Source organism: Coregonus lavaretus (genome assembly GCF_964263955.1).
Source record: "Coregonus lavaretus genome assembly, chromosome: 13".
Classification (NCBI taxonomy): domain Eukaryota; kingdom Metazoa; phylum Chordata; class Actinopteri; order Salmoniformes; family Salmonidae; genus Coregonus; species Coregonus lavaretus.
Window position 1 is genome coordinate 30,700,934 of NC_140000.1, and position 12,202 is coordinate 30,713,135.

General features: G+C 44.6%; 1 protein-coding gene across 1 annotated transcript in view; it reads left to right on the top strand.

The window, feature by feature from the left end:
* LOC311140568 (nuclear factor of activated T-cells, cytoplasmic 1-like) overlaps nt 1–12,202 on the top strand; it is a gene marked incomplete at both ends in the record, with an annotated part of 67,593 nt that overhangs the window by 25,738 nt on the left and 29,653 nt on the right. The window contains 2 exons of the mRNA XM_084175684.1: nt 799–939; nt 9,604–9,659. Coding sequence (XP_084031810.1) covers nt 799–939; nt 9,604–9,659 — 197 coding nt within the window. The remainder of the gene's footprint in view (nt 1–798; nt 940–9,603; nt 9,660–12,202) is intronic.

Below are 12,202 nucleotides of genomic sequence, written 5' to 3' on the forward strand. Positions count from 1 at the left end.
TGTGTGTGTGTGTGTGTGTGTGTGTGTGTGTGTGTGTGTGTGTGTGTGTGTGCATGTGTGTGTGTGTGTGTGTGGTCGTGTCCATGCTGAGGAGACTGACTATGTGGGGTGGATGGTAGGAATGTATTTTAGTTTATAGTCCAAGGTTGATTATGGCACACATTTTTGACAATGGTCGAATGGATCATTATTACAGATGAATGAATCAAGTAAATTTCATAGTGATGTAATGACTGAGCATTGTGTGTCTGGCTGTAAACATGGTCTTGATAACCAAGAGCCCCGAGGTACATTGATAAAAGCAGAGACAGGTGGTGGATAAAGTATGACTAAAGTATGACTCATTATTAGGCTCGTTCCTCCCTGAATTAATATGAAAAATAATGAATCTAGAAAGTAAAAAAGCTGATTGGGTCACCAGATAAATATTGTTTTGATCAATTTTTATATATTTGACGTTAAAAAAAACATCTGTTGTCTGAAAATCTGAAAATAGCCAGTGGTGTTAAAAAGCCATTAGAAAACTGATAAGACTGCTGCTAACCAACTCCTGCTGTGACATGGCAGAGTTGGGGAGGTAGGGGATCTGGAGGTCTGGGGGCGGATGGGGAGTGGGTAAGGAAAGCTTTAGCAGTTTGGAGTGCTGTTGTGTACAGGTATCCAGTATAAAGTGTATATCCGCTCACTGTTTTTCTTTTTTTGTCCAGCTATTGTGCCAAGTTGGATGTGAATTAACACTCTCTCCTCATGTCTGTCTGTCTGTCTGCCTGTCTGTCTCTCTGTCTGTCCCTCCTCCAGCCCAGCGCTCGGCCCAGGAGCTGCCCCTGATAGAGAAGCAGAGCCTGGACAGCTACCCCGCCACAGGGGGAAAGAAGATCCTCCTGAGCGGACACAACTTTCTGCCAGACTCCAAGGTGGTGTTCGTGGAGAAGGCCCAAGGTAAGCTAGGACGCGTCAGAGCAACTACACACTCTATCTCTCTATCGTTCTCTATATATCTTTCTCTCTCTCACGTGCTCTTCCTTAATATCTCACCTTTAAATTATCCCTCTGTCTGCCTCTCTCTCTCTCTCTCTCTTCTTTGCGTTCCCTCGGTCTCCTCCCGTCAAAATAGAGCAGGGTCTGCCAGGGAGCCACATGTGGTGTGCATTAAGGAGCTATATTTTTAACCAAACCGTATTTACATTTGCAGAAGTTTCCATTGCCTGTTTAGTGACGCTCGCCACAAGTTAAGGAATGAATCACAAGCGGGGCTTGTGCAACGTCTCTTTCTTTCTTTGCTTCTCTCTCTCGCTCGTTCAAGTTCCCTTCTTACAGATGTAGGATCTTAATTTGAGCCAGTTTGCTACAACAGGAAAATAATCCTGCAGCAACAGGACATGTGAATTCTAATGTGAATTATAGTTAATGGACATTTTTGTAGGGGTTGATGAATTTTTCGTAAGGGAAAATCATGTCTGAAATGTCAAAGTGTAAATGACAAACTTTAGAAGCCTTTTTAAACCTTGAATATACTAAAAGTTTCCATTTCCTGCAACAACAGGATGATCAAATTAAGATACGGCATCTGTACCTCTGTCCCACAATTTCGCTCCTATACTTTCTCTCTCTCTCTCTCTCTCTCTCTCTCTCTCTCTCTCTCTCTCTCTCTCTCTCTCTCTCTCTCTCTCTCTCTCTCTCTCTTTCTCTATTTCACACTCCTTATCACTCATGCTGTCACATACACATGCACACACACACACACACAGTCTCCCCCCTCCTGCGGTGTTATTTGTTATTTGTTATTACTTTTACATTTAATATTTTTCCCATTCATTTCCTCTCTGTGTGGGAGGGAGAGGAGAGATGACTATGTGAATATGCTAGATGATGAAGTTTACAAACAGTAATTTCCTTGATTGGGTCCAGTAAATCAAAGGCAACTGTACTTGCCAAGTCTGGGCTGTGTAAACGCATGTGGTGATGATGATGATGATGATGATGATGATGATGATGATCATGAGGAGGTAGAGGATAGTGGTATACATTTTTCAAGGAAAGAGGAAAATCTTACTTTTCTTCATTATTGGTTTATATAGATATACATTGTCTGTGGTGTTTTTTTGTTGTTGGATTTGTTAACTCATATTTACTGCTAATGTTTCAAAATGTTTGTTCTGTGAGAAGAGAAAGTTTTCATAATATCTTCATTTACCCTCGTAGGAATGATTTGGAGTTGCTAGACAAGCTATAGAGGAGGGGCTATTCAGAAAGACGACTATAGGTACATTCCAACTTCAGGACAACTCAGTAGACTGGTACAAGACTTGGAAGCATCAGCCCCGACCTGTCATTATCTCCTGAGAGGGTGTCTCTAGGACTCTGCGGCTGCTTTATCAGCTCTGAGCAATGTATTTGCTCCAGTTTTTTGGAGAGGATTTCCCCACTCCTGGTACTATTGGTTTTGGAGTCTCCCTGTCATGGAAACACCCCCTTCTGCCAAGTGTAACCTTTCACCCCCCCCACCCCTTCACCCCTCCCACTCCCGAAACCCCTTTATCAACCAATTACCAATCCACAGCTGTGTCATTGTGTCTCTCTCATCCTGATGGCTGGCTCACCCCTCAGCCCCTTAGAGCCCATCGGGGTGAGGGGAGGAAGAGAGATTGACTTGTTAATGTGCTGGTAGTCTCCCCATGTCGGACTAACTCCACATGAAGGGGGATCCCTTAAGAGAGGGAAGATAGGGAAGCCCTGTCTAGTTTAGCACCTTCTCACCTCTTTTAGCCCCTTCACCTTTCATCCCCCATGCCTTTTCTCCCTCCTTGTCCTTCCCCATTCTCTGTTCTTCATATCCGTTCACTCTCTCGTTCTCTCTCGCTCTCTCCCTGCCCTGTCCTCTCTATCTTTCTCTCTCCTCCTCGGCCCGTTAAAGCGATTAGCCAGGGTGGTGTGGAGTTCTGTGCTCCAGGGATCCCCACACGGCTGCCTGCTATCGACATTTCAGTGGCTTGCTTTCCTTCTCAGTGGCGTCCAGGGAGCGAGACTTCTGAGAAGGTGCACAAAGTGAGGGATTCCTTTTCATGCCCCCTCCTTCTCCCTGACCCTGTCTCAGCGTCTGTCTGCTTTGTGTGCTCTTATGTAAGCAGTAAAGGACCCAGTACTTCCAAGGGTCTCCCAGCTCAAAGCTCATTATCACAGTACTACACGCACACACACACACACACACACACACACTCACACACACCTTTGTATGATAGCCACTTCATAGGAGTTGATACAGCTGTAGAAATGTTCTTATGTTCTATTTACATTTTTATATAGAATGAAATCTTGGCATTTTGATCAAATAATCTTGCGGTTTGAGAAAAGTTTTTGAGTTTGGAAAGTCTCTTATTGTTGATTTAGATCGGAAGACAAAAAGGGAAACAATTAAAAAGCTATCCAATAAAATATAATCATATTAAAGTTGTATGCCGTAAGTCTGGTTTTATATTGCATTGGAAAAGTTAATGAGTAAAAGCCCCATAAATTGTATACATATTACATTACATTTTAGTCATTTAGCAGACGCTCTTATCCAGAGCGACTTACAGTTAGTGAATACATATATTTTTTTTATACTGGCCCCCCGTGGGAATCAAACCCACAACCCTGGCGTTGCAAACGCCATGCTCTATCAACTGAGCTACATCCCTGCCGGCCATTCCCTCCCCTACCCTGGACGACGCTGGGCCAATTGTGCGCCGTCCATGAGTCTCCCGGTCGCGGCCGGCTGCGACAGAGCCTGGATTCGAACCAGGATCTCTAGTGGCACAGTTAGCACTGTGATGCAGTGCCTTAGACCACTGCGCCACTCAGGAGTATACAATTCATTACATTACACAAATTACACACACGCACACACACACATGCACACACACACACACCAACACTGACACACACACAATACAAACCCTTTGCATAACACAATACCCATCACTACTTGTGTTCCAGCGGTGACATCCATTAGTGCTGCAGCGATGAAAGGTTAGGAGAGGTGCTCACTTTCCAAGATGTGCTCCAATAAACACCTCCCTGAAAATTCCAAAGATCTATTCTTAAAGAGCTACAAAAGAGCAACAGACAGGACTTAACTTGAGCTTTCTATGCCAACCTATGGAATGGTATTCCATTGCTTCACAGAGAGGGGACCTGCTTCATACTTCAATGCCCATATTTGATATTAAGACATTTTCTTTGGTTGTAGACCTGGTGCTCTACAGTCTGTAGGAGGTTCAATAGATAGGGTAAAGAGGTCAATGGAACTCGACCAAAACAATGGAAACGCGTGGGGGAAAGATGCCGTTGGGGAAAGATCCCGAATCTCCATATTGCCCCCCAGCAAAAGTAGTTAGAATGTCTTTGAATGTGAGTCGTATGTGTATTTAAAATCAAATCAAAGTTTATTAGTGTATTTCAAAATATGTTAAAATCAGAGTAAAATGCTTGAATGATTGTCAACCCCAATATATGTTCATGTCATCGTCCCCAATCAACTGCATTACAGTTAAAAATGACTACTACCACCGATTTCTATACGCTAGCTATGCTACCAGCTCATACGAACGTGAGTTAGCAGTCACTTCTTCTAAACCTGAAAAGGGACTACTTTAAAATGTTATGTAGCGAAAACAGCTAAATATATCTAAATCTGACGTTGTGGGCCTGTTACAACACATACTGTAAATCATTCCGGATTTGACAAATATCCACTTTGTTATATCAAATTTGTTGAATGTGCGCCATTAACGGCATCACAGCATCCTGCATGCCATTGACCTCTTTACCGCATCTATTGTTCAAACTAAAACTACATTATCTGTACGGAGATATAATTTGATTTGGCTATAAACGTATAGAACCTTGATTTCAAATAGATAATTAATTGTCAGTTTTACAACAAAAAGTGATTGATTTTTTTTTTGTCACAATAACAGTGGTTAAGATTTGTAGTCGACCAGTATCCATTTAAAAAGCTCATAATGGACTGTCTTTCTGTTCTTCTCTCTCTTCCTCTCTCTTCCTCTCTCTTCCTCTCTCTCTCCCTCTCTTCCTCTCTCGTGTGTTGTTTTGCTTGTTTCTCGATCCTCCTGAGACTCCCTCTCGTTAACAAAGGAGCAGAGCTCATGGATGGTGGCACTGCGGGACGGTTTAATGTGCTCAGAAAAATAATTACTTCTACTTTTCAAATGCTAAGGTCATCCCCATTGATCTGCATCAAGGACCCGCAGGATGACTGATACAAACAGCGTGTGCATGTGTGTGTGTGTGCATGTGTGTGTGTACATGTCTGTGTGTGTGCTGCCGCTGAGGGCTAGGGTAGCTAGTGTCTGGTAGCTAGCCTACGGGCCTGTTTGTGTGTTCAGTAGGAAGTGTTTTCAGTGACTCATCTGCAAAGGATTCCCTGAAGAGAGGCAAAGCAGAACAGACGAGAACCGAGGGGGAGGAGGGAGGGAGGAGGAGAATAAGAGGGGAGGGGGCACAGGCAGGGTGAGACAGAGTGCTATTCAGGAAAGCCAGGGGAAGGAGAGGCGGATATTGTCCACTAGTGGATGTCCTGCATCCGTTCCTTGGGTGTGTTTCACATTGTTGACTCTCCCTGTCGATTCTCACTGTTGACTCTCTGCTTAGTGAGTGAATTCCAACAAGGTTTTGGAGATGGCTATTATCTGTTCACTCCAAGCTCTGAGACCGATATGAGTTATGTCAATATATTATAAGGTTGTGTCCAAACTGTCCACTGTTCTGTTCTGCCATACAGGAGGACTGTCTGTGATATTTCACCCAAGTTTTGTTGAGAGAACTTTTGAATTTATCAGTAGTTGCATGCCCCATGCCCTCTTCCCCTCTGACTCAGGGGTAAAGTATGATGTGGGTTGAGAGTGATCATAATTGATGTGTCAATGGAGCATTGTTTTGCTGTGTTTGAGAGTCACCACACTCTGTACCAGTAAGTACTGTTTTATAGGCTTTCGGAGTGATTCTTTTTCCTTTCCATATCTCGGAGACATTCCATCTCCTTTTGTGTTACTGCTCAGTTGGATTAGCTATGATCACTGTTATTTTTATTACGGTGGTGTGTGTGTAGGGGGGAGGAGGGTGCGTATTTGTGTGTGTGTGTGTGTGCGTATGCACATGCATGTGTGTGTGTGTTTTGACTTCGCTCAACCCTCTCGTTTTGGTATGGGAGCAGAAAGGCATACCTGGTGCACCTCATCGAGTGTGTGTTCTGGCTTGCCCTGATTTCCATGCATGGAGGGAGTGGGGGAAGGAGGAGAGGAGGGAGGGAGTGCTGGGGAAAGCCTACACTCTGACTCAGAGGGGAGGGAGGGAATTCCCTTGTGAGCAGAATAGCTTTTCCATCTGGTGTGACTGGAGCTGTGCCTGGAGGTCTGGAGCACCATGCAACACAGATATAGCTCCACAGCAGGGAAAGACTCCCAGCCCAGCACCTCTACCCTGGATACCAATTCTTCCTGGATCCCTTAACTTTCCCTACCACCCCTGTTGACAGATTTGTCAGATTTCACCAGTATTAGGACTGGCAGGTACCAGGTGTCCTAGAGGAGCAGAAGCCAACCCCTGGTCTGGTGTGTGATGGACCCTGTTTGGCCTGCGGTTTTGCCAGCTATTTTGGCTCCAAATCTACTGACAGTTTTTGCCAGACAGGTGGCAGAAGGATTTTGACAAATGTGATAAATAACTGACTGTATTATATAAACAGGAAAGCGGGATAGACTGAGAAAAAAGACACCCGCAAAATTATCTCTTGGTAGGACGAAAGTCGAAAAATAAGACTGGCTTGTTTCACGAGTGCCTCTGCAATTAAGTCTGGGTGAATCATATTTTCCATTCCCAAAACCACCAAAGTGAGCATTCTTTGGCCAGTGGAAGTTGTTGTTCTGTTGTTGGTACGGCCCCTTCCCTATGTTTTAGTAGGAGGAGCGTTATCTCTCTTTCTCTCTCTTGCTCTCTCTGTGTTTGGGCGTAAACCAACCACAGGTCAGTGCAGGGACAAGTGTGAGAGAGCCCAGATAAGAATGGTTCTTCAATAAATACCAGAGTGGTCCCACCATGCTGTGTGGCGGTCCACATCGTGTCTCCTGTCATTAACCAAATCTCCGAGCAATTACTGCAGAGAAGGAAAACAAATGGGAGGTTATTGTTATTGGAGTCATGTGGGAGCATAAACTGTATTATATGAATCATAGAATAAACATAGGGACTGTGTTGTTGCTTAGAAATACTTAGTCCTGGGAGTTGACTGAGGTGTGGTTAGGCTGTTTAAACCTCTCCGTCAACTGTGTCCTGATGATGCTTCATTCATCAGTAGGTCCATTGTTGTGTGTTCCTGTACAATGCGAGTCTTTCGGACTCTTCCCACCAGTTTAGACACAGTAAAAGGCAGCTGGCTGAGCTTTCCCCAAAGCACTTTACTTGAAACAAAGGTGTGTGTGTGCGTGTGCGTGTGCGTGTGTGTAATTGTGTTTGTGTAAATGTGTTGAGTGCAATTCTCATTGACCCGTATAGGGAGTTGCCATGCCTCCTACTACCACTCTGTGTTGTGACCAGTCTGATAGAGGGAGAGTTTAGGAGGAGGCCGAGGTAGAGACGGAGATGGAGGGAGGGGTTGTGTGTGGGTGGGGACTCTGCCAAGTAGGGAGGGGCGGTGCCGTTGACGGAACAGAAGCGTTTTGCAGATGTTGCACAGAGAGAGAGAAAGAGAGAACGTAACGTTTTGTGGTTCAGTCCTACGGTACTCTCTAACTTGAAACGGTTTACATGCCACATACGTGGCTGTCTCCCGATTCAGTGAAGGTGAAAGAGAGAGAAGAGCGGGAAATGACTACTTTTGGACTGCTTTTGCTCTTTTTGTTAAGTCTTGCTGAACAATTTTAAAAGAGTAGGAGTGTCTGTTTAATTTCTGCTTCTGTAGATGAGAAACAGACAGAGGGTGAAAGTGAGGTGAATCGAAAGAGAATGATAAAGGGATTGAGACGAGAAAGAGTAGGAAAGAGAGGGAGAAGAAGAGAGATGGGGAAAGAAAATGAGAGCGAGAGAGAAATAGAGAAAAAGAGAAATAGAGAGAGAGAAGCCTGAAAAACATGTTTACTTGTGGAGGGTTGACGTCTAAGGTTTCCCCTCTTGGAGTGGGTCCCAGTGCGGGGGTGGGCGAGATTCCCTCTTGGTTCCCCAGACGTAATATGAGGAATGAGCATTCCCTATCATATCTCTCTCTCTCTCTCTCTCTCTCTCTCTCTCTCTCTCTCTCTCTCTCTCTCTCTCTCTCTCTATCTCTCTCTCTCTCTCTCTCTCTCTCTCTCTCTTTCCCATCTCACAACCTGACGAGCATATCAGATCCATGGCACATCATGATTAGCTGCACATAGCATTACTTTGTCACAGTCATATAGGCATACTCGTCACCCTACTGAAATCTCACAGTTGTCTGTTTACTCACTTCTTCTTTCTCTTCTTTCTTCATTTCTCTCACTTCTGCAGCCAGTGCACAGATCTTTTGCCTGAACTCAAAATAAAGACATCTGTCTGTGATCTTTTTCAAAGTCTGTTCTTCTCTTTTCCTCGCTTTTAATATTGCTTTTGGAAATAGATACATGGTGGCTTCCATCCTCCTGAGCTCTCTCCCAACTCCAGCTCCACCCTTCTACACGAGTGATAGCAGGCCAAGCATGACTGGGATCTATTCTTCTCTTTTTGCGTTGTGAAAAACAACACTTTGGGAGAACAATATGGTGTAGAGACCACATCTTATTACTTGGCTCTTTAGTTATACTAGTACAGCTGCCCAATGGCCATACCATATGTAGTGTTTGTTACTTCACACATATCTCACAGTCCTCATTAAATTAGGACCACAAACAGAATGATATAGCCAGCCATTGCCAAATACATAAGGGCAGTGCCACAGACACACACTGACACAACTGTATTGCCAGCCAACACAGCATGGTAGTGCCACAGACACAACTGTTTTGCCAGCCAGCATGGCAGTGCCATATACACACACAGACACTGGCAGTGCTACATACACACAAAGAAACAAAGGCTGGATAGTGTCAATTCTATTTCTGACAGTCACTAATGAGTCATAGGCCTTAAGAAAATGTGCTGTGGTTTGGGCCTGACTGTATAAACAGAGCATAGAGTGTCTGTTCACGAAGGTGTGGCATGAAATCACAGAGAGACCCAAGGAATGTGAGCGAACCGCTACAACTACAGACTCCTGGCAGCTGCTGCAGATCCCTAGGCTTTTATTGCATGACAGGGAAGACTCGACACCACAACACTCTCTCAAGATGAAAAAAATGAGAGAACAAACTAACAAAGGCGTTTATGAAGCAGAGTTAAAGCTGCAATATGTAACTTTTTTGTCGACCCGACTAAATTCACATAAAAATTTGAGTTATAGGTCTGTCATTCTCATTGAAAGCAAGTCTAAAAAGCAGTAGATCTGTTCTATGTGCGCTATTTCTATGCTTCCCGTTCGTAAGTTTCATTTTTGCAATTATATTGTGTGTGATTATGTAGTGTTTCATATTTGCTGTTGTCCTTTTTTTATAGATGGACACCACCTATGGGAGACAGAAGCCAAAGTTGACAAGGACTCCTTCAAGTCTGTAAGTTGTCCTCAGTGTTTTCCGTACAATACAGTACTGTATTAGTTGTAGTCCTCTTTTTAAGATTGAAAGTGTAAATTTGCTCAGCCATACATTCTATGCATCTTTCTCTTCCATTATATTAACCCCCTCTCTCTCGCTCTCTCTCGCTCTCTCTCTCTCTCTCTCTCTCTCTCTCTCGCTCTCTCTCTCTGTCTGTCTCTCTTTTTCTCCCCCCTCTCTCCCCCTTTCTTTCTTTCCCTCCCTCACCTCCCTCGCTTCCCCTTACTCACTTTGCTGATGTAACCTTTGCTAAGACATTACCAAGGAGAGAGATTAGTTGTGTTGATTAGTCCATGCAATCCTGAATGGAATTTTCACACATTGTTCCCTCTGTCCTCATCTGCACACACAGTAAACAAAGTGATTGCACCTAGAGCATCTTGCTTCATCATCAACAAGCACCCCTCAATAAACACACACATTCACACGTGCACGCAAACACACACGCGTGCACGCGTGCACACACACACCACCACCTTCTCTCTACTAGATCATATTCATTAGGGCACACCATAGCAAACCATTTTGTAATGGAAAACAAAAAAAGATGTTTCTCATTGGACAAGTTTATTTAGTCCCTCCCAGTTTCAGTAATTTTCTTCAGTTTGTTGCCTAATGAATACTGATGCAAGCCCAGTTGCCCTACCAAATACCTCAGCCAGCGTAGCCAGACATTTAGTTCACTGTTCAACTTCTGGTTCAGGGAGGAGGAGTACTTAAACACCTCGTCTGAGCCCGGCCTTCCGCTTGAGGCCTGGCCAAGAGTGGATTACCCCCCTCCCTTTTTACCAGTTGTTTTCACGAGAGAAGTAATGAGAAAATAAACCAGTGCACCTTTCTACTGATGCCCAGTCACACATTTAGTCGTACATTCTGTTAATAAAAACAAGGCAAAGGGGATTCATCAGAGGGGACAGTAAATGTTGTACGTGTCACAGAAAAGCTGCTTGTGCTTCTGGAGTTAATTAAGAAATACTTATGGTGAGGAGAGACTCGTAAGGTCTGTGCGGGTGTGTGTGTTTGCTTTTGTGTGTGTGTGTGTGTCTGTGTGTCTTCGAGTGCACATTAGGGTGTGTGATGACAATGATGACAATGTGTTTCAAATCATCCCCCTCTCTTTCTCTTCTCTTTCATCAGCAGTCTCATCATCCCTCTGTCTCCCTGTAAACTAACTGCTGTAATTGACAATTGCAGTGGTGTATAACAAACCACCTCCCATGGAACATGTGTTTAAATACGGCAGCATTTCAATGATGATGTTGTTTTTGTTGTCGTGTGTTTTTACGTTCAGGTGAACGGCTTTATTGAATCAGGAGTGTTAAATATGGCTTCCTCCTCTCTGATCCTTCGATGGTTAATTGGCCTTAAGGGCTGGCTGATGTTACGGCTTGTCCCACATGTTGGACAATTACAGTGGGGGATATGGTGGAGAGGTTAGGTAGGTGAAAGACAAATAGTACAGTGTGCTTATTTGGTGTGCCGACAAACAACCCACAGTGTTGCTGGCCTTTTCTCTCCAGCTTCCACCGGCCACCGTTAGGTCACCTATGCTCTGCCTGCCATATGTTTTCATTATTCCTGTTTGGATCGCACTGCTCACTGGGTGGGAGGGACAGGGGGTGAGGTCAGCGACACCTGTATCTGTGCTGTCTTTGACCCCGTCAGTCCAGGGCAGACCTGGCCTATAAACAGACACACAGACACGTAGACAGACCCCACAAAATATGCTGAGCAACAGGGAATGGCTTCCTGCTCTGCTCCACCACCCCCAAATGGCCTGAGCTGGCCCCCAGAGAGCGAGAGAGAAAGACAGACAGGCTCTAGGTAGGCAGACACTCAGTCATGTCCCGATGGTGCCTTTGTCATGCACCTCAACCCTTGCTCTGCAGCCTCCAAAGTTCACGTCCGTCCAGGTCTCACCCTGGGCCTGGAGTGACGCAGTGATCAGGGGCTGTGAAAACAAAGCCAAAGGCCCACATCTCTCCCCTGTAGTAGTCCAGGGGTAGGGTTCAAACAAACACAAACAGGGGCGCGGTACACACTCTGGGGGTCCTGCTGAGCCCATCCAGATTGGGCTGGATACCCAGCTCAGAAAGCTTGTTCAGAACACTCCTCCACGGTTCCCTGAAAGCAAAACAAGCATACCTGCTAATTAATGAGCTCACACTTACATACTGTAGGAGTTATGTTTGTGTCTTAGAAGAGCATTTAAAGGGGTTGTAGGCCTAAGCTAATGCCATATTAGTCTGATTTCATAATGTTTAGATTATGCATGTTTTTTCAAATCTGCTACGCACACACTTAGTCTGTTGCTTGAAAAACGTATGTGTTATGGCTTTACACCCCCTGCTATATTGTGAATAAAGAGTTACCTGTCTAACAGAACACAGAGTGTGTTCTTTAATGGAAGCCTCTCCAACAAAATCCAGGTAGAATTAGGAATTCCCCAGGGCAGCTGTCTAGGCCCCTTACTTTTTTCTATCTTTACTAATGACATGCCA